At 37.3% G+C, this 23,848-nt stretch overlaps 1 protein-coding gene across 1 annotated transcript in view; it reads right to left on the bottom strand.

Moving 5' to 3' along the window:
- LOC138370615 (uncharacterized) overlaps positions 1-23,848 on the bottom strand; it is a 528,029-nt gene that overhangs the window by 89,538 nt on the left and 414,643 nt on the right. Inside the window, exon 3 of the mRNA XM_069335171.1 lies at positions 13,618-13,750. Coding sequence (XP_069191272.1) covers positions 13,618-13,750 — 133 coding nt within the window. The remainder of the gene's footprint in view (positions 1-13,617; positions 13,751-23,848) is intronic.

Below are 23,848 nucleotides of genomic sequence, written 5' to 3'. Positions count from 1 at the left end.
CCACGTGCTCCTGGCTGTCTCCACGTGCTCCTGGCTGTCTCCACGTGCTCCTGGCTGTCTCCACGTGCTCCTGGCTGTCTCCACGTATTCTTAGTATACCATTCGTTCCTATCTTCCTCACTAGTCGTCAGCCACTATGTGCAACATAGTATACAATCCTAAACAGTGCACACACTTTGGGGGGTCAATCACTATGTATGCTACAGTCCACTTCACAACACAATACTCAGCAAGCAAATCGTAGGTCCTGGCTAGGCTGGGTGGCTAGGCTGACCCAACGGTACACATTGATCTTTCCACCTGACCTTATTTTTGCTTTCTTAATTGCTCTACCGCTGTAGGAGCTCACTATACACTTGATCACTGCGTTTGCATACACTCCTGTGACAAAAAGCTATGTTTCTTGTCTCCATAACACTTCAATGTCTCGAGATAATTGATGTTATTCGCGGACCCTACGGACACCACATGTGACACTCTTGACGACAGACGCCAAATGTGTGTGTGTGTGTGTGTGTGTGTGTGTGTGTGTGTGTGTGTGTGTGTGTGTGTGTGTGTGTGCGCGCGAAAATAAAATAAAATAAATAAATAGTAGTACATAACAGATGGTTGACATTCGAGAGGCGGACGTTAGAGCAGAGCTCATCCCCTGCAAGCACAACTAGGTGAATACACAGATATGTGTGTGGTTACTAAAGGAAGAAGAAGGAGCACTGTGCCTATCACTCTCCATAGTGTATAACAGACCCTACACACCCCAGATCTCCCAGGTCTCCCTTCCCAGGCCCTCCCAACCCGGACCCTCCCAGTTTCACTTCTTCAGGAGAATCAACGGAAACTGAGGATGGACAGAAGAGTCAGTTTCAGGGTGATTACTCAAATATAGATGGGGATTACAAGCAAGGCAAGTGAATTAAGGTAAAGAGCACAGGAGGTGAACCCGGATGTAACTGGACTCACAGAAACAAAACTCTCAGGAATCATAACAAATGCGGTGTTTCCCCAGGACTACACAGTAATAAGGAACGAGAGGGAAGGAAGGGGAAGAGGTGGAGCGGCCCTACTAATGAGAAAGGAATGAAGTTTCAAGATGTTTATCCCAGGCTGAGAGGGACTTGGAGATTACATAACAGGCACCATGACAATGGGAGGCCCAAGAGTAGTTGTAGCAGTGACATATAACTCTCCAACAAACGACAGAAGACCCGGGCAAGAGTATGATAACAACAACAACAGGGCAGTTAACACTAGAATTGAGAGGGCAGCCGCTGCTGCCTGTAGAAACAGATCCCATCTGCTCATCATGAGGGACATCAATTACGGAAGGATAGACTGGGAGAACAAGGAACCGCATTGAGGTGAGGATACATGGAGAGCCAAACTATTGGAGGTGGCGACAGAAAACATTTTAATGCCAGTATATCAGGGAACCCACAAGAATAAGGGAAAACGATGAACCAGTGAGACTCGACCAATTCTTCACTCTGAACAACTCTGACATAAAGGAAATCGGTTTCGAGGCCCCAGTAAAAATGAGAAACCACAGTGTACTGACGTTTGATTATCTGGTTGAAAAAAGAGTCATTGAACACATGGAAGGGAATTGAAACCAAAAGGCTGGCATTCCGCAAGGTAAACTATTAGGAGATAAGAAAATTACAAACAGATATAACATGGGGAAACAGAGCTCAGGGGAAAGACGGCCCAAGTCAAGATGGAATACATCACGCAAAAATGTAAGGAGGCAGCAGACAAGTTTGTCCCGGTCCAAAAGGAAAAAAAAACAAAATGCAAATGAGTAACCCATGGTTTAATCAAAGATGTAGGCTAGCAAAGCAACTAAGTACAAGGGCACGGAGAAACTATTGAAACAACAGGACACTTGAGAACAGAGAAAGATACCAGAGGGCCAGGAATAAATACGTCAGGATGAGAAGAGAGGCAGAAGGGCAATACGAAAATGAAATAGCAAGCAAGGCACAGACGCAGCCTAAATTACTGCACAGCCACATCAGGAGGAAAAACAAAAGTTAAAGAACAGGTAATGAAACTGAGGATAAGGGAAGACAGATTCACTACAAACAACAAGAAAGTGTGCGAGGATCTGAATAAGAAAATCCAGGCAGTATTCATATTAGAGCAAGGAGAAGTTATAGATAAGAGTAAATAGTTATCCAGGCACCACCAGAAGAGTTTGGGATTACCAGTACTCACCTATTTGTACTCTATTATTTGTTCTTGCGAGGGGGCTCTGGCTCTTTGGTCCCGCCTCTCAACTGTCAATCAACTGGTGTACAGGTTCCTGAGCCTATTGGGCTCTGTCATGTCTACGCATGAAATTGTGTATGGAGTCAGCATCCACCACATCACTTCCTAATGCATTCCATTTTCAACCACTCTGACTCATCTTAACTTTGCTACATACCACAAACTTTATCGTTTAATCAGGAGAAATAGATGCAGAGTGTGAGGGACCACTCCCGGTGCCACCCAGATGTTCCCCCTCCTCACTCCTACGTCACACTCTCTTCCCTAACCGTACACCTTAATAAACTCGGCCTCCTAGGCATGTCTTCCCATGGGTGGGGGGGGTCCTCTCCTCCCTCAACATACCTTTCTATATCCTAGATACTATTATTAACTATATATCTACATATTATGCTTAACAATTGTTACATACACATACACATTCATCTTACAACTCCTCCTGCACACCTGCTCCTATACTTTCTCCTTCTACTCTTACACCCCCCTTTTTCTACCCCCCTTCCACCCTCCAGCGACTCACAGTACCCCACGAGACACACACCACCGCTCCTCCTCCCACACCCACTCGAGACGGAGGCCCGCCCTTTACCTCTGACAGGTGAGCCTTACCTTTCCTATACCTACTTATTCTACCCCATACTTCCACCCTTTTCTACCCCATTATGCCCCTGGCGACACACACCATCCCCACAGGTGTGCCATTGCAGGCGCACCGTCTGCATCTCAATTTACTTAACTGATGACCCCATACACAGTTTCAAATGTAGATATGAACGAGCCCAATAGGCTCAGGAATCTGTTCATCGGTTGATTGACAGTTGAGAGGTGGGACCAACGAGCCAGAGCTCAACCCCGGCAAGCACAACTAGGTGAGTACACACTTGCACACACACACACACACACACACACACACACACACACACACACACACACACACACACACACACACACACACACACACACGCACACACACACACACACACGCACACACACACACACACACACACACACACACACACACACACACACACACACACACACACACGCACACGCACACGCACACACACACACACGCACACACACAACACTCTCTCAACAACTAGGAAAATACACAAGATACCTCCCCCCTCCCCCCAAACACGGCCAGCTACCCTCTCCATATCTCACCACACAAACAACTCACCATTTCCCGGCGTCATTAAGCTGTCACAAAAACGACTGTGTACATCACCAGAAGGAAGGAATAGACCAACATAAGGATAATTGTTTCATTAGCAAGAAGATGGAGAGGAATAAGTACGCGCGCTTTAACCAAGTAGCTGTCAGGGAGTGCAGGGGGGGGGGGGGGGGGTCGCTAAAATCCAGGGTGGTAAAAGCCGTCTAGGGATGGATATAGTGAGCAACGACGCTCTAAAGGCTACATTTAATGTCTCCCTGGCGACGACTATACTGTTGGACATGTTATCTTCTTAAAATTGCTTTACTAATTGCATATTACTGGCGGTTATCTTCTACAACAGCTTTATTACGGTTATTATCTATTTTGTAGAAACATTTTTGGCCAGAAACATTTAAGGCAACTGTCGTGAAGTGCAATATTCTTCTTTGTGGAGAGTAGAAAATAATTTTAATGGAAACGGCAGATGAGGCCATAGAACGCAGTTTCTTTTTATATGTACCAAAACACACTTATATATATATATATATATATATATATATATATATATATATATATATATATATATATATATATATATATAAATATATATATATATATATATATATATATATATATATATATATATATATATATATATATATATATATATATATATATATATATATATATACAACTTTAGAACACTTTCCCACCAGGAGACTCGAACCCTAGCCAGCACAGAAGCCTTCCAGCAACTGGCATAACAGGTACGCCTTAACCCTCTGCACCACCGCTCAGACCCTTAAAAGAGATGGTAATTTCGGACTATTTAAATACCCCAAAGATCAACACCTCCCAAGAGCACCAGAGCAAGTGAGGGGTCATTTAGACATTAATTTCATCAAGTCCCTGTTAATATGGGAAGACACAGTGTCTCTGCTTAAGGCACAACTCTCCTAAACACGAGAGTTAAGTATACAACTTTAAATATATATATATATATATATATATATATATATATATATATATATATATATATATATATATATATTGGTGTATACTGGCAGCAGGTTTTCTTTCAAACATGTTTCATTGAATATGACCGCATATTCTGTATTTATTATTTTCTGGTTTAGGGCTTCTATCCCTCTAACTATTTTCTTAGCATCAGGGCTTAATTGAAATAGGAGTTCTCCAAAACTCATTTTCGTACTTTTAAGGTGAAGAAAAGAAGTGATTTACTATAGAGTGTATTACACTTATTTGTATAATTTGCACGACGTTTCGAACCTCCATGGTTCATTCTCAAGTGAACAGATCTTACAATACTAGTTGATTTTATACCCGCATTAGGTCAGGTGATAATACAATGAAGGTGAAAACATGGGGGGATACATAAGGGATAAACATAGGGGCTGCAGAAGGCTTATTGGCCCATACGAGGCATCTCCTATCTAAACACAAAGATTAATCCAGTGTAATTGGCCTGTTATGTTGGACATTGTCTTCTGTGTTGGCATCGATATGTTCTTGTCTTGTCCTTACTCTCATGGTGGGTAGAGTAAATAGTTCCGTGATTTGGGTGTTCATGGTAGGTCGCTCTATTCTTATGTGAATTGCCTCAAGAATTTGTAATCTTCTTGAATCTTGGGTTTTGTCTATTATGCAAGTATTCTTGTTCAACATTTCTCTTGTTAGAGTAATGTCATGGGCTTGTCTCATGTGATTCCTAGGGGCACCAGATTGAAGATGGCATGTCAAACGCCTCGTCAGCTTGGTCGACGTCATACCTATGTACTTACATTGAAGGTTACATCCTTCGTGGGGGCAAGTGTACATGTATACAACGCTTGACTGCTGTAGAGGGTTCTCCGTCGGCTTCGGGCTGTTTTTGATAAGGAGTTCGGAAGTCTTCTTGGTTTTGTAGAATATTATCAGGTTTATGCAAAGAAAGGTAGTGTGCATTTCAATAAACTTCAAGGCGACTATGGCTTAGGATATGCCTACGGCAATGTTAAGACGCATAAACCAGGTAACCCACTACGCCCTATAATCAGCCAAATACCAACCCCAACTTATCACCTGGCAAAGAAACTCAATGAACTCCTAACTCCATACACTCCAAGTAAGTTTAGTCTACAATCATCAGCAGATTTCCTAGAATTGATCAAATCTACCCAGCCCGATGGAATCATCGCTTCCCTGGACGTTGAATCCCTTTTTACCAACGTCCCAGTCGACACAACCATAGGAATGATACTGGACAGAGTATACAGAGACGAGAGCACCCCCAAATTAGACATACCTGAGCCACACTTGAAAAGTCTTCTCGAAGCATGTACAAAGGAAGCCCCTTTCATCAGTCCACAAGGAGACATGTATTTACAAATAGACGGAGTAGCAATGGGCTCCCCCTTAGGAGTTTTATTTGCTAATTTTTATATGGGAACCATCGAAGATAGGGTCTTCAGTAGCAGACAAAAACCAACTGTATACTGCCGTTATGTAGATGACATATTCGTAATAGTAAAAGACTCACATGAACTAATTGACCTAAAAAGACACCTAGAGAGAGAGTCAGTACTCCGATTTACACATGAAAATAGTGAAAATAACAGTCTGCCATTCTTGGATGTACTAATAACAAAAACAGGAACCTCTTTAAGCACCAACGTATATACCAAGCCCACCAACATAGGATTATGCCTGAACGGTAGAAGTGAGTGCCCCCAAAGATACAAAGCCAGTGTTCTCAATGCTTATATTCGTCGAGCGCTTACCCACTGCTCTGAATGGAGCAACGTGAGTAGAGAGTTTGAAAGAGTAACTCAGGTATTGGTGAACAACGGATATAGCAACGCGGAAATAAACGCTGCTATAAGAAGACACTTGGACCGTTGGTATAATTCAGAACCTAGAACAGAAACCACAACACCCCCAATAAAATTATATTACAAATCAACCATGCACAGTGAACATATAAAAGAGGAAAGAATAATGAAAGAAATAATCCGTAAAGGAGTAAAAAGCACTACTCCTAACCAAAACATAAACCTGATAATATTCTACAAAACCAAGAAGACTTCCGAACTCCTTATCAAAAACAGCCCGAAGCCGACGGAGAACCCTCTACAGCAGTCAAGCGTTGTATACATGTACACTTGCCCCCACGAAGGATGTAACCTTCAATGTAAGTACATAGGTATGACGTCGACCAAGCTGACGAGGCGTTTGACATGCCATCTTCAATCTGGTGCCCCTAGGAATCACATGAGACAAGCCCATGACATTACTCTAACAAGAGAAATGTTGAACAAGAATACTTGCATAATAGACAAAACCCAAGATTCAAGAAGATTACAAATTCTTGAGGCAATTCACATAAGAATAGAGCGACCTACCATGAACACCCAAATCACGGAACTATTTACTCTACCCACCAAGAGAGTAAGGACAAGACAAGAACATATCGATGCCAACACAGAAGACAATGTCCAACATAACAGGCCAATTACACTGGATTAATCTTTGTGTTTAGATAGGAGATGCCTCGTATGGGCCAATAAGCCTTCTGCAGCCCCTATGTTTATCCCTTATGTATCCCCCCATGTTTTCACCTTCATTGTATTATCACCTGACCTAATGCGGGTATAAAATCAACTAGTATTGTAAGATCTGTTCACTTGAGAATGAACCATGGAGGTTCGAAACGTCGTGCAAATTATACAAATAAGTGTAATACACTCTATAGTAAATCACTTCTTTTCTTCACCTTAAAAGTACGAAAATGAGTTTTGGAGAACTCCTATTTCAATTAAGCCCTGATGCTAAGAAAATAGTTAGAGGGATAGAAGCCCTAAACCAGAAAATAATAAATACAGAATATGCGGTCATATTCAATGAAACATATATATATATATATATATATATATATATATATATATATATATATATATATATATATATATATATATATATATATATATATATATGCGAACAAGCCTGAATGGTCCCCTGGACAATATGCAACTGAAAACTCACACCCCAGAAGTGACTCGAACCCATACTCCCAGAAGCAACGCAACTGGTATGTACAAGACGCCTTAATCCACTTGACCATCACGACCGGACATAATGAGGTGATAGCCGAGGCTATTTGAACCACCCCACCGCCGGCACTCGGATAGTTATCTTGTCCAGGGGACCATTCTGGCTTGTTCGCATTTGTGTTCCTCACGTGTGCCGCTAAGAATGAGGTGATTTGGTAAAATGCTATGCCCAAGATAACTATCCGAGTGCCGGCGGTGGGGTGGTTCAAATAGCCTCGGCTATCACCTCATTATGTCCGGTCGTGATGGTCAAGTGGATTAAGGCGTCTTGTACATACCAGTTGCGTTGCTTCTGGGAGTATGGGTTCGAGTCACTTCTGGGGTGTGAGTTTTCAGTTATATATATATATATATATATCGTACCTAGTAGCCTGAACGCACTTCTCAGCCTACTATGCAAGACCCAATTTGCCTAAGAAGCCAAGTTTTCACGAATTGTTTTTCGACTACCTAACCTACCTAACCTTACCTAACTTAACTTTTTCGGCTACCTAACCTAACCTAACCTATAAAGATAGGTTAGGTTAGGTTAGGTAGGGTTGGTTAGGTTCGGTCATATATCTACGTTAATTTTAACTCCAATAAAAAAGAAACTGACCTCATACATAATGAAATGGGTAGCTTTATCATTCCATAAAAAAAAATTAGAGAAAATATATTAATTCAGGAAAACTTGGCTTATTAGGCAAATTGGGCCTTGCATAGTAAGCCGAGAAGTGCGTTCTGGCTACTAGGTACGACATATATATATATATATGTATATATATATATATATATATATATATATATATATATATATATATATATATATATATATATATATATATATATATATATATATATATATATATTTAAGATGAATAGGAAAACCAGGGATATACTGAACATCTTGTATCAGAATCTTTACTTTAAAAAACATAACGTTTCGAATACTTCTCGTATTCATCATCAGATCTAAAAGAAAAAACAGAAATCACAATCAAATAACTAGTAAACAAAGAACTCATACTGAATATAATTGCCTATCAAAGAAAGGAAAATGCTTAAAAAACAAAACACTTAAGCGCACTTAAAGTGATCAATACAAATAAAACTTATTAACTGTCACATATATTAAAACTAATTTAAAATCCATTAAACTACAAGATGAAATTTATAACTACTAAAACAAACCATTCTATTAAACTTACGTGAAGTGATCAGAAGTGAAACTTGATACCTAACACATAGATACTAAACACTATAACAAATATTTATATAATGACTACAAATCTTCAAAAAATGTATGTAAAATACAAACAGAATAAACGACAATTATAAAGTACTAAACAAAATCTTATAAAAAACTCAAATATTAAATAAAATTAAATAATATTTGAGTTTTTTATAAGATTTTGGTTAGTCCTTTATAATTGTCGTTTATTCTGTTTGTATTTTACATACATTTTTTGAAGATTTGTAGTCATTATATAAATATTTGTTATAGTGTTTAGTATCTATGTGTTAGGTATCAAGTTTCACTTCTGATCACTTCACGTAAGTTTAATGGAATGGTTTGTTTTAGTAGTTATAAATTTCATCTTGTTTAATGGATTTTAAATTAGTTTTAATATATGTGACAGTTAATAAGTGTTATTTGTATTGATCACTTTAAGTGCGCTTAAGTGTTTTGTTTTTTAAGCATTTTCCTTTCTTTGATAGGCAATTATATTCAGTACGAGTTCTTTGTTTACCAGCTATTTGATTGTGATTTCTGTTTTTTCTTTTAGATCTGATGATGAATACGAGAAATATTCGAAACGTTATGTTTTTTAAAGTAAAGATTCTGATACAAGATGTTCAGTATATCCCTGGTTTTCCTATTCATCTTAAAATTAAGATTCCCGAAGGGAACATCGATCATAAATATTTTATTATATATATATATATATATATATATATATATATATATATATATATATATATATATATATATATATATATATATATATATATATGTCGTACCTAGTAGCCAGAACTCACTTCTATGCCTACTATGCACGGCCCGATTTGCCTAATAAGCCAAGTTTTCATGAATTAATTGTTTTTCGACTACCTAACCTACCTAACCTAACCTAACCTAACTTTTTCGGCTACCTAACCTAACCTAACCTATAAAGATAGGTTAGGTTAGGTTAGGTAGGGTTGGTTAGGTTCGGGCATATATCTACGTTAATTTTAACTCCAATAAAAAAAAAATTGACCTCATACATAATGAAATGGGTAGCTTTATCATTTCATAAGAAAAAAATTAGAGAAAATATATTAATTCAGGAAAACTTGGCTTATTAGGCAAATCGGGCCTTGCATAGTAGGCTGAGAAGTGCGTTCTGGCTACTAGGTACGACATATATATATATATATATATATATATATATATATATATATATATATATATATATATATATATATATATATATATATATATATATATAATATATATATATATATATATATATATATATATATATATATATATATATATATATATATATATATATATATATATATGACTAACACATCAGAGTTGAAGGAACATGCATGTATTAGTCATTAGGGATGGTGCTTCTAGAAACTCTTGGGTAATGGTCAATAGTCATAATGTTCACGTAGTCAATGGCCACGTGAATCTTATATGTACCATAGCTACGCCGTGTATTGCCACGTGAACCCAATGTATACTATAGTTAAGCCGTGTACAGCTACGAACACTTAATCTCACACTATTCCAACCTTTTGGCAGCCACCTCCACCCGTTCACCCTTCCATGTCTGGAGAAACAATTGAGCTTTTCTTTGGAATACTTCACATTTGGACTCATTAGCCACGGGGCGGTGACCCATCACTGTGACGTCCAGCACAAAAAAAAACTGTTGATTTCCGTGTGTGTGTTAAACTGAAGTTCCTTTTAGTTGAATTAAGTACCAGTATTATTTTCAGCCCTCTGCTACCTTACTGGTTCATCGTTTGCACAAGAGATCTTAAACAGTTTTAATGACCAAACCACAACTCAGACGATGGGGACGGAACGACGTTTCGGTCCTTCCTGAACCATTATCGTGTCGTGTGATTATGGTCTAGGATAACTTGATATGGTACAGGAGGGACCGAAACGTCGTCGCTTCTCTATCTTCTGAGGTGAGGTTTGGTCATCATTTCTTAAGCCAAGTTAATGTAACTCATCATCTTCATTAACAGTTCCCAAACTGATGGTTCAACATTCAGAGCGTCACAAACTGATGGTTCAGCACTCAGAGCCCCGCAAAGTGATGGTTCAGTACTCAGAGCCCCGCAAACTGATGGTTCAGCACTCAAAACCCCGCAAACTGATGGTTCAGCACTCAAAACCCCGCAAACTGATTGTTCAGCACTCAAAACCCCGCAAACTGATTGTTCGGCACTCAGAGCCTCATAAACTGATGGTTCAACATTCAGAGCGTCGCAAACTGATGGTTAAACACTCAGAGCCTCGCAAAGTAATAGTTCAGTACTCAGAGCCTCCCAAACTGATGGTTCAGCACTCAGAGCCTCCCAAACTGATGGTCCAGCACTCAGAGCCTTGCAAACTGATGGTTCAACACTCAGAGCCTCGCAAACTGATGGTTCAGCACTCAGCGCATCGCAAACTGATGGTTCAGCACTCAAAACCCCGCAAACTGATGGTTCAGCACTCAAAACCCCGTAAACTGATGGTTGAACACTCAGAACCCCGTACACTGATGGTTCAGCACTCAAAACCCCGCAAACTGATGGTTCAGCACTCAGAGCCTCGCAAACTGATGGTTCAGCACTCAGAGCCTTGCAAACTGGTGGTTCAGCACTCAGAGCCTCTCAAACTGATGGTTCAGCACTCAGAGCCTCCCAAACTGATGGTTCAGCACTCAGAGCCTCCCAAACTGATGGTTCAGCACTCAGAGCCTCGCAAACTGATGGTTCAGCACTCAGAGCATCGCAAACTGATGGTTCAGCACTCAGAGCCTCCCAAACTGATGGTTCAGCACTCAGAGCCTCGCAAACTGATGGTTCAGCACTCAGAGCCTTGCAAACTGGTGGTTCAGCACTCAGAGCCTCTCAAACTGATGATTCAACACTCAGAGCGCCGCAAACTCATGGTCCAGCACTCAGAGCCTCCCAAACTGATGGTCCAGCACTCAGAGCCTCGCAAACTGATGGTACAGGACTCAGAGCCTCGCAAACTGATGGTCCAGCACTCAGAGCCTCCCAAACTGATGGTTCAACCCTCAGAGCGCCGCAAACTCATGGTCCAGCACTCAGAGCCTCTCAAACTGATGGTCCAGCACTCAGAGCCTTGCAAACTGATGGTCCAGCACTCAAAGCCTCCCAAACTGATGGGTCAACCCTCAGAGCGCCGCAAACTGATGGTCCAGCACTCAGAGCCTCGCAAACTGATGGTCCAGCTCTCAGAGCCTCGCAAACTGATGGTACAGGACTCAAAGCCTCCCAAACGAACGTCAGAAGAAGCTCCGTAAGGAACAATTTCTATAGGAACGTGACAGCTGATTAACTTTCTCTTAAACACTCATCACTTCTTAGATAAAGGACATCTTATCCAATAACAATTTTGTCGTGAGGTGTTCAACGATGTGTTGGGGAGTAGTTTGGTTATTGACTTCGATGTCCCCCTCTGTATCTGGACACAAGTTGACTGACAGCTGTGAGGCGGGACCAAAGAGCCGAAGCACAACCACCGCAATCACAACTAGGTAAATACTGTGTTATAGTAATAGCCTGATTCATCATTAAGCATTATATAATGGTTTAGGTCTTTTGACGTATTTACCTTAATAAATTTTCTTTGTGAATGCGTTTCTGACATTTCTGACTAAACATATTTAAGGAACTTCTGTTATTCATATAATTGTCCGCATTTCACGGGCTATTAATAATGAATAAAATAAGAAAGGGTAATGTGTTCTCACAGACATAATAACACAGGATAAAACCCGCAATTGTGTATTTGTGAAATTTATGTAAAGAATTAAATAATTTACCAGTCTCCGTGGTGTAGTGGTAAGACACTCGCCTGGCGTTCCGCGAGCGCTTTGTCATGGGTTCGTATCCTGGCTGGAGAGGATTTACTGGGCGCAAATCCTTAACTGTAGCCTCTGTTTAACTCAACAGAAAAATGTGTACTTGTGCGTACTATTGGCTGTACAAGAATGTAACAACTCTTGTATATATCTCAAAAAAAAAAAAAAAAACTTTTTTAAGTCTTAAGTCATTCGCACTCCCCTGAGTGCTTTGTCAAGGTCTGAGTGTGTGGTGAGGACGAGACTTACATCTCAACGTCTAATGAGGCAGGTGTCTGTTTGTTGTTGTTAAGATTCAGCTACTCAAAACAAAAAGTTCCAAGTAGAATGAATATGCAGTAAAGCAAATTAAGTAAACAGAACATCTTTATATATATATATATATATATATATATATATATATATATATATATATATATATATATATATATATATATATATATATATATATATATATATATATATATATATTAGTACCTCGATACTTCCTATAATAATTTTCCTTCTGAAATATGGGTCAAGTTAGTCACACATGATGTCAATATTGATGTCACAAATCTAGTGAACGAACTCCTTTATTCAAGTAAATGACTCGATCAAAACCCTACGGTATTCCCTATTGTTCCAATGTTCAAGATTTCCCTGGGGTTGAAACCTGCATATTGAAGTAGAGTTGAGCTTGCCGATAGTTAACACAGAGTTATGGCAATTCGACATTTATTCCCGCCAGCATCCTACAGAAGAGTTCCAGTAACGTGAACACTCTAGTGCTCATACTGGAGTAGTGACATTCCTCTTGGTTGCAACGAGCGCAGGAGATGATTGCACGTACACAAGTTATATAATTAGCAGCCATCTTGCACAAATCAATATACAGACGGAGAGGAAAGGCCGCATTTACCTACAATCACTCTAACAGGGAAGTCAGGGAAGAAGACAGGAACTGCATCTCCAAACGGATAAACAGTTCCTAATGAGCAAAAGACAGTACCTGTAGACGGGGGTGACGGAAGCGTTCTTGTACCAGAGGACCAGGAGCACCGGGTCCTCGGGGTTGACGGAGTTAATGTTGCAGGGAAGTTTGGCTGTGGACCCTCTGACAGCTGTCACCGCCACCAGAGTACCTGCTGAACACACACCACACAGTTAACCTCTTGCCCAAACAGTGGTAACTATATATATATATATATATATATATATATATATATATATATATATATATATATATATATATAATCTTCGTCCATTTATCACACCTGCATACACCTTGCCTCTAATGTTAAACACCTTAATACTGTTACCATTATAATGATTACGAAAGCTAAATAATGGGAGTTACTATACTCTGACGCCCTTACACAAGGGACGCTGACACTGTATGTCTATGTGCCTTACAATCTGTCTCTCCCATGGTACATCACATGTCTATGTGCCTTACAGGCTGCCTCTCCCACTCTCCCATGGTAAATCACCTGTATGTCTATGTGACTTACAGGCTGTCTCTCCCTTGGTACATCACCTGTATGTCTATGTGCCTTACAGGCTGTTTCTCCCATGGTACATCGCCATCTGTAATAAACACTTCTGTACTTACTCCCACACCAAAGACCTTTTATGTCCTCCTCTGATAACCGTGGAGATTTTGCCCTAAACACACTATTAAACATAGTGTTTGAGTGTGTGCTTAATGAATTTCTAGCTAACGAACCCGACACCTCTGAGTTTTAGTTAAGATACAAAACTGATTATTTAACAACACACTGTAGCTTCGTGGTGCGGGAAACTATTCAGTTCTATAACTCTATAAGGTACTTATGTTGTCTCTGTCAGAAACTTTGGAGTGTCAACAAAGTAGAACACCCCAAACTGCTTAAGAGACTTGCCAAGCAGAAACATATTTCCTGTTATCGTTAGATATTTATATATATCATATCAGGTAAACAAATTAGCTTTGAAATGAAATAATGTCCGCTCTGAAGAAAATGCTGTTTGTTTGTAACGCAGAGTAGTAGTTTTATCGTGATCCCAATATAAAACTTCATGCCATATTCTAGTCAAGTTGCTACTATTGATTATTGATTCTATTGTTAAGTTGATTCTAGCAATCTTTTGAAGGTATCTGGGGGATATTATATCTTCGAAGAGCCCACTTGTCCATTTTTCTGATGCAATTAAAAACTTGAAGGTCAGAACAAACAGCATTAGTGAATTTGGTCATCTTGATACCTGGTCGAAAGTAAAGTTATTGAACAAAGTCTACCCTTGAATAGCTGTGAATTATGGGGCCTGCAAGATGTTGATCATGCAGCCATGGCCAGCTTCATTTTGAATAGAGGAAATGATCTAGACATATGATGAGTGTCCATCCCCGCACTCATTGCAATCTCCTATTTGGGTTTATGTTCGAACTCCCACTTGAGAAAATAATTCATAAGCTAATAAAATAATTTTGTCTGGGAAATCACCCATCCAGTAAACTCCGCTTTGTTTTCTTTAGGTACTCACTTATCCCTGGCCACTCCTACGTTTCCGGAAACAATGGTTAATAGGAAATGTTACTTAACAATGAATGATATATATATATATATATATATATATATATATATATATATATATATATATATATATATATATATATGTCGTACCTAGTAGCCAGAACGCACTTCTCAGCCTACAATTCAGGGCCCGATTTACCTAATAAGCCAAGTTTTCCTGAATTAATATATTTTCTCAAATTTTTTTCTTATGAAATGATAAAGCTACCCATTTCATTATGTATGAGGTCAATTTTTTTTTATTGGAGTTAAAATTAACGTAGATATATGACCGAACCTAACCAACCCTACCTAACCTAACCTAACCTATCTTTATGGGTTAGGTTAGGTTAGGTAGCCGAAAAAGCTAGGTTAGGTTAGGTTAGGTAGGTTAGGTAGTCGAAAAACAATTCATGAAAACTTGGCTTATTAGGCAAATCGGGCCTTGCATAGTAGGCTGAGAAGTGCGTTCTGGCTACTAGGTACGACATATATATATATATATATATATATATATATATATATATATATATATATATATATATATATATATATATATAATTTTATAATTATAATTTATAATTATATAATTTATAATTATATAATTTATAATTATATAATTTATAATAATATAATTTATAATTATATATATATATATATATATATATATATATATATATATATATATATATATATATATATATATATATATTTGCCTAATATGCCTGATTTGCCTAATAGGCCGAGTGATTTTCTTTATTTTCAATAAATTGCTCCAGATAGTTTATTTGAATTATTATTACTATATTATATTACGAACATAAATTATTGACTCAGTTGAGTTTGTATAGGATAGGTTAAGATAGGTTAGGTTAGGTTAGGTAGGGTTGGTTAGGTTTGGTCATATATCTACGTTAGTCTTAACTCAAATATAATCAAATTAACTCATACATAATGAAATGGATAGCTCTATCATTTCACAAGAAAAAATTATAAAAATACATAAATTCAGGAAAACTTGGCTTATTATGCAAATCTGACGTTGCATAGTAGGCCGAGTATTGCGTTCTGACTACTAGGTACGACATATATGTATATATAAGGTGGAGCGGCTCCACAGAACCGGATAATACAACTCATCAGCTGGGAAGGTAGGGAGACTCATTTGGATATTTGGAATTATAAAGAGATTGCTGTTAGTGTGCAGGCATTTTGAGTTCATTTAACGTCAGATCGCTGCTATATGACCTGTGTCTTCGGAGGGATTTGGAGCCGAGATATTCCCAGACTCTGTTGACGTAGAATGATGAGGATGTACAAATATCTACAATGTCATGGAATGGGTGGTTCATATGAGTTCTACTCCTAAATGTCTTCATTGTGTGACATTGATTGATTGTAGCCGCCGGAGGCTGCTAGTTTATTGTGCACCCCATATCCATCCTGTGAATGGTGACATATTGTGCCAATACAGGTCTTACCATCTAATGTGAAACCTCACTTGATCTGTAGAGTATATCTTCTTTCAAAATGTTTGATAAATATTCACACAATGTATGCCATAAATTGAATGTTTAATGTAGACTGGTATTGTCCAGCCAGTATTGTAATGATTTGTAAAATTAGTTACGGTTTTAAGCATGGGATTTTGATAAAGCCATTGTCCACGTTGTGTGCTGTTATTGTGACTCATATTTAATTAATGTATCGTACTTTTTAGATAAACTTTCCAGTTATTAAAGAATGACGATATTTGTTCGGTGCCTTGAATTGATTACTTCTTTTATATTTGTTTAACACTCAAGACAGACTTGAGGTGTAAATAACAGTCCACAGAACATTGTTGTTTAAACATAATGAATGACATTGCCTGTACGGCCCTGGGAAATGCTGTTAGGAATAATTATAATATCTGTGTAATGCAGCCCGTCCTCCACACAATAATGAGTCCGAAACCAAAGTCAAATCACCTCGTTATGACCGGAAATGAACGTGGTATTATAAAGCGGCAAAACGTTTTGGTTACCTGAAAAACAATTCTATACACGTTTGAATTTTTTATACCACCTAATATAATTAGTATAACCAAACGGATTATAGCCTAACCTAATACAAGAGAACCTAGTACTGAGTATTTCTCCTTGCATGATCATCAGAAATGTGGAGTTGAACACAAGGTTTCACTCCAGAAACACTAGTTAAAGAATGTATGAACGACAAAAGAATTATACAAACACAATTATCAGATATAATTTCAATCACTTTAAAACAAAAATCAAAAGAGATTCAGATAAAATTAAACACAAATTTCGTTTATCTACGTTTTATTTAAGACCAGTTAACAACAAATTCGTTAACCAAAGCAGAATTTTCATATCTCTTTCTATATAAATAAATGAGGAAAGAGATCACAACACAACCTCAAGAAGGTAAACACGACCACGCACGCGCAAGGAAACAATGTGATCTCAGCGCTGTTGCATGGCAAATTGCATATGTCTACACAGCCGTGTAGCATGAAACTGAGCACGAAATTACAACAAAAATAGTAACAACTGGTTTCAGACACTGGCGTGGGAAACTTTTTTCAGGGTAACAGTTGGGCACTATTTTGCTGCTATTTCTTGCCCAATTTCTCACTAATCATCTCTGGGAATACATGCAATTTACCATAAGAAAGTACTGACCCTTTATTCTTCATTTCTAATGTGGTCATCTATGTACATTTATCTATTTGTATATATATATATATATATATATATATATATATATATATATATATATATATATATATATATATATATATATATATATATATATATATATATATATATATATATATATATATATATATATATATATATATATATATATGCAAACATGCCTGAATGAACCTCAGGACTATATACAACTGAAAACTCACACCCCCAGAAGTGACTCGAACCCATACTCCCAGGAGCAATGCAACTGGTATGTACAGGACGCCTTAATCTACTTGACCATCACGACCTGACAAAAACTGATGGTAGTTGAGGCTATTTAGCCCATCAGCCCGCCGGCACTCTGATGGTAATCTTGGGCATAGCATTTTACCAAATCATCTCATTCTTTGGGGCACCCATGAGGAACACAAATGCGATCAAGCCTGAATGGTCCCCAGGACTATATGCAACTGAAAACTCACACCCCAGTAGTGACTCGAACCCATACCGCCAGGAGCAACGCAACTGGTATGTACAGGACGCCTTAATCCACTTGACCATCACAACCGGACAAAAACTGATGGTAGCCGTGGCTATTTAGCCCATCAGCCCACCGGCACTCAGATCGTTATCTTTGGCATAGCATTTTATCAAAGCACCTCATTCTTTGGGGCACACTTTGGGTTCTAAATAGCCTCAGCTACCATCAGTTTTTGTCTGGTGGTGATGGCCAAGTGGATTAAGGCGTTCTGTACATACCAGATGCGTTGCTCCTGGCAGTATGGGTTCGAGTCACTTCCGGGGTGTGAGTTTTCAGTTATATATATATATTAGTATATTTTGGTAGCAGTCTTTCTTGTAAACATATGTTGTTGAGTATGACCGAAAAGGTAAGGTTAATAATTCTAACACCAATCTTCTCAATATTTCAAATTTTTTTCTTCACTATCGGTGGTAATAAAAACAACAATTCTCCGAAATGAATTTTTTCAATTGTCTGACGCCTGAACGCGTTTCGTAATTCGTATTACATTTTCAGAGACAGAATTTACACACAAATTCTTCATATTTATACTCGATTGGATGAGGTGATATGGTACAAAAGTTTTGGGTGAGGTGACAAACACAAGACAGAACACGAAACAAACATATGTGAAACATTCATATGTTCACATATCCAATTTATACCCATTGATTCGTGTCTGTCTAGTGTTTGTCACCTCACCCAAAAATTTTTACCATATCACCATATCCAATAGAGTATAAGTACGAAGAATTTGTGTGTAAATTAAGTCTTTGAAAATGTAATACGAATTATGAAACGCATTCAGGCGTCAGACAATTAAAAAAATTAATTTCGGAGAATTGTTATTTTTATTATCACCGACAGAGAAGAAAAACATAAGAAATAATGAGAAGATTGGTGTTATAACTATTAATCTTACCTTTTCGGTCATATTCAACAACATATATATATATATATATATATATATATATGTCGTACCTAGTAGCCAGAACGCACTTCTCGGCCTACTATGCAAGGCCCGATTTGCCTAATAAGCCAATTTTTCCTGAATTAATATATTTTCTCTAATTTTTTTCTTATGAAATGATAAAGCTACCCATTTCATAATGTATGAGGTCAATTTTTTTTATTGGAGTTAAAATTAACGTAGATATATGATCGAACCTAACCAACCCTACCTAACCTAACCTAACCTATCTTTACAGGTTAGGTTAGGTTAGGTAACCGAAAAAGTTAGGTTAGGTTAGGTTAGGTAGGATAGGTAGTCAACAAACAATTAATTCATGAAAACTTGGCTTATTAGGCAAAAAGAGCCTTGCATATTAGGCTGAGAAGTGCGTTCTGGCTACTAGGTACGACATATATATATATATATATATATATATATATATATATATATATATATATATATATATATATATATATATATATATATATATATATATATATATATATATATATATATATATGTCGTACCTAGTAGCCAGAACGCACTTCTCAGACTACTATGCAAGGCCCGTTTTGCCTATTAAGCCAAGTTTTCAATTATTAATTGTTTTTCGACTACCTAACCTACCTAACCTAACCTAACCTAACGTTTTCGGCTACCTAACCTAACCTAACCTATAAAGATAGGTTAGGTTAGGTTAGGTAGGGTTGGTTAGGTTCGGTCATATATCTACGTTAATTTTAACTCCAATAAAAAAAAATTGACCTCATACATAATGAAATGGGTTGCTTTATCATTTCATAAGAAAAAAATTATAGTAAATATATTAATTCAGGAAAACTTGGCTTATTAGGCAAATCGGGCCTTGAATAGTAGGCTGAAAAGTGAGTTCTGGCTACTAGGTACGACATATATATATATATATATATATATATATATATATATATATATATATATATATATATATATATATATATATATATATGTCGTACCTAGTAGCCAGAACGCACTTCTCAGCCTAATATGCAAGGCCCGATTTGCCTAATAAGCCAAGTTTTCATGAAATAATTGTTTTTCGACTACCTAACCTACCTAACCTAACCTAACCTAACTTTTTCGGCTACCTAACCAAACCTAACCTATAAAGATAGGTTAGGTTAGGTTAGGTAGGGTTGGTTAGGTTCGGTCATATATCTACGTTAATTTTAACTCCAATAAAAAAAAATTGACCTCATACATAATGAAATGGGTAGCTTTATCATTTCATAAGAAAAAAATAAGAAAAAATATATTAATTCAGGAAAACTTGGCATATTAGGCAAATCGGGCCTTGAATAGTAGGCCAAAAAGCGAGTTCTGGCTACTAGGTACGACATATATATATATATATATATATATATATATATATATATATATATATATATATATATATATATATATATATATATATATATATATATATATATATATATATATATATATGTCGTACCTAGTAGCCAGAACGCACTTCTCAGCCTACTAAGCAAGGCCTGATTTGCCTAATAAGCCAAGTTTTCAAGAACTAATTGTTTTTCGACGACCTAACCTACCTAACCTATAAAGATAGGTTAGGTTAGGTTAGGTAGGGTTGGTTAGGTTCGGTCATATACCTACGTTAATTTTAACTCCAATAAAAAAAAATTGACCTCATACATAATGAAATGGATAGCTTTATCATTTCATAAGAAAAAAAATAGAGAAAATATATTAATTTAGGAAAACTTGGCTTATTAGGCAAATCGGGCCTTGCATAGTATGCTGAGAAGTGCGTTCTGGCTACTAGGTACGACATATATATATATATATATATATATATATATATATATATATATATATATATATATATATATATATATATATATATATATATATACATATATATATACATATATATATATATATATGTCGTACCTAGTAGCCAGAACTCACTTTTTGGCCTACTATTCAAGGCCCGATTTGCCTAATAAGCCAAGTTTTCCTGAATTAATATATTTTTTCTAATTTTTTTCTTATGAAATGATAAAGCTACCCATTTCATTATGTATGAGGTCACTTTTTTTTTATTGGAGTTAAAATTAACGTAGATATATGACCGAACCTAACCAACCCTACCTAACCTAACCTAACCTATCTTTATAGGTTAGGTTTGGTTAGGTAGCCGAAAAAGTTAGGTTAGGTTAGGTTAGGTAGGTTAGGTAGTCGAAAAACAATTAATTCATGAAAACTTGGCTTATTAGGCAAATCGGGCCTTGCATAGTAGGCTGAGAAGTGAGTTCTGGCTACTAGGTACGACATATATATACATATATATATATATATATATATATATATATATATATATATATATGTCGTACCTAGTAGCCAGAACTCACTTCTCAGCCTACTATGCAAGGCCCGATTTGCCTAATAAGCCAAGTTTTACTGAATTAATATATTTTCTCTAATTTTTTTCTTATGAAATGATAAAGCTACCCTTTTCATTATGTATGAGGTCAATTTTTTTTTATTGGAGTTAAAATTAACGTAGATATATGACCGAACCTAACCAACCCTACCTAACCTAACCTAACCTATCTTCATAGGTTAGGTTAGGTTAGGTAGCCGAAAACGTTAGGTTAGGTTAGGTTAGGTAGGTTAGGTAGTCGAAAAAACATTAATTCATGAAAACTAGGCTTATTAGGCAAATCAGGCCTTGCATAGTAGGCTGAGAAGTGAGTTCTGGCTACTAGGTACGACATATATATATATATATATATATATATATATATATATATATATATATATATAACTGAAAACTCACACCCCAGAAGTGACTCGAACCCATACTCCCAGAAGCAACGCAACTGGTATGTACAAGACGCCTTAATCCACTTGACCATCACGACCGGACATAATGAGGTGATAGCCGAGGCTATTTGAACCACTCCACCGCCGGCACTCGGATAGTAATCTTGGGCATAGCATTTTACCAAATCACCTCATTCTTTGGGGCACACGTGAGGAACACAAATGCGAACAAGCCTGAATGGTCCCCAGGACAATATGCAACTGAAAACTCACACCCCAGAAGTGACTCGAACCCATACTCCCAGAAGCAACGCAACTGGTATGTACAAGACGCCTTAATCCACTTGACCATCACGACCGGACATAATGAGGTGATAGCCGAGGCTATTTGAACCACCCCACCGCCGGCACTCGGATAGTAATCTTGGGCATAGCATTTTACCAAATCGGCAAATTTACCATTTTATGCAAATCGGGCCTTGCATAGTAGGCCGAGAAGTGCATTCTGGCTACTAGGTACGACATATATATATATATATATATATATATATATGTCGTACCTAGTAGCCAGAACTCACTTCTCAGCCTACTATTCAAGGCCCGATTTGCCTAATAAGCCAAGTTTTCTTGAATTAATATATTTTCTCTAATTTTTTTCTTATGAAATGATAAAGCTACCCATTTCATTATGTATGAGGTCAATTTTTTTTATTGGAGTTAAAATTAACGTAGATATATGACCAAACCTAACCAACCCTACCTAACCTAACCTAACCTATCTTTTTAGGTTAGGTTCGGTTTGGTAGCAGAAAAAGTTAGGTTAGGTTAGGTTAGGTAGGTTAGGTAGTCAAAAAACAATTAATTCATGAAAACTTGGCTTACTAGGCAAATCGGGCCCTGCATAGTAGGCTGACAAGTGCGTTCTGGCTACTAGGTACGACATATATATATATATATATATATATATATATATATATATATATATATATATATATATATATATATATATATATATGTCGTACCTAGTAGCCAGAACTCACTTCTTGGCCTATTATGCAAGGCCCGATTTGCCTAATAATCCAAGTTTTCCTGAATTAATATATTTTCTCAAATTTTTTTCTTATGAAATGATAAAGCTTCCCATTTCATTATGTATGATGTCAATTTTTTTGTATTTTGTATTGCGTTGATTGCTGTAATTGTTTTGTTTACTTTCCGCTTAAGGTCTTCTACGGGGTTCCTCGTGATTCGTTGAAATTTGGAGTCGTCACTTAGGATGTCGCTAATTTTGTTCATGTATTCATGGGTAGGAATCAATACATATGCGCAAAGAAAGGTAGTGTGCATTTCAATAAACTTCAAGGCGACTATGGCTTAGGATATGCCTACGGCAATGTTAAGACGCATAAACCAGGTAACCCACTACGCCCTATAATCAGCCAAATACCAACCCCAACTTATCACCTGGCAAAGAAACTCAATGAACTCCTAACTCCATACACTCCAAGTAAGTTTAGTCTACAATCATCAGCAGATTTCCTAGAATTGATCAAATCTACCCAGCCCGATGGAATCATCGCTTCCCTGGACGTTGAATCCCTTTTTACCAACGTCCCAGTCGACACAACCATAGGAATGATACTGGACAGAGTATACAGAGACGAGAGCACCCCCAAATTAGACAT

The sequence above is a fragment of the Procambarus clarkii genome, chromosome 4, assembly GCF_040958095.1.
Source record: "Procambarus clarkii isolate CNS0578487 chromosome 4, FALCON_Pclarkii_2.0, whole genome shotgun sequence".
Classification (NCBI taxonomy): Eukaryota; Metazoa; Arthropoda; class Malacostraca; order Decapoda; family Cambaridae; genus Procambarus; species Procambarus clarkii.
Note: the sequence above shows the minus strand (reverse complement) of the source record. Positions and strands in the feature narration are given on the sequence as shown.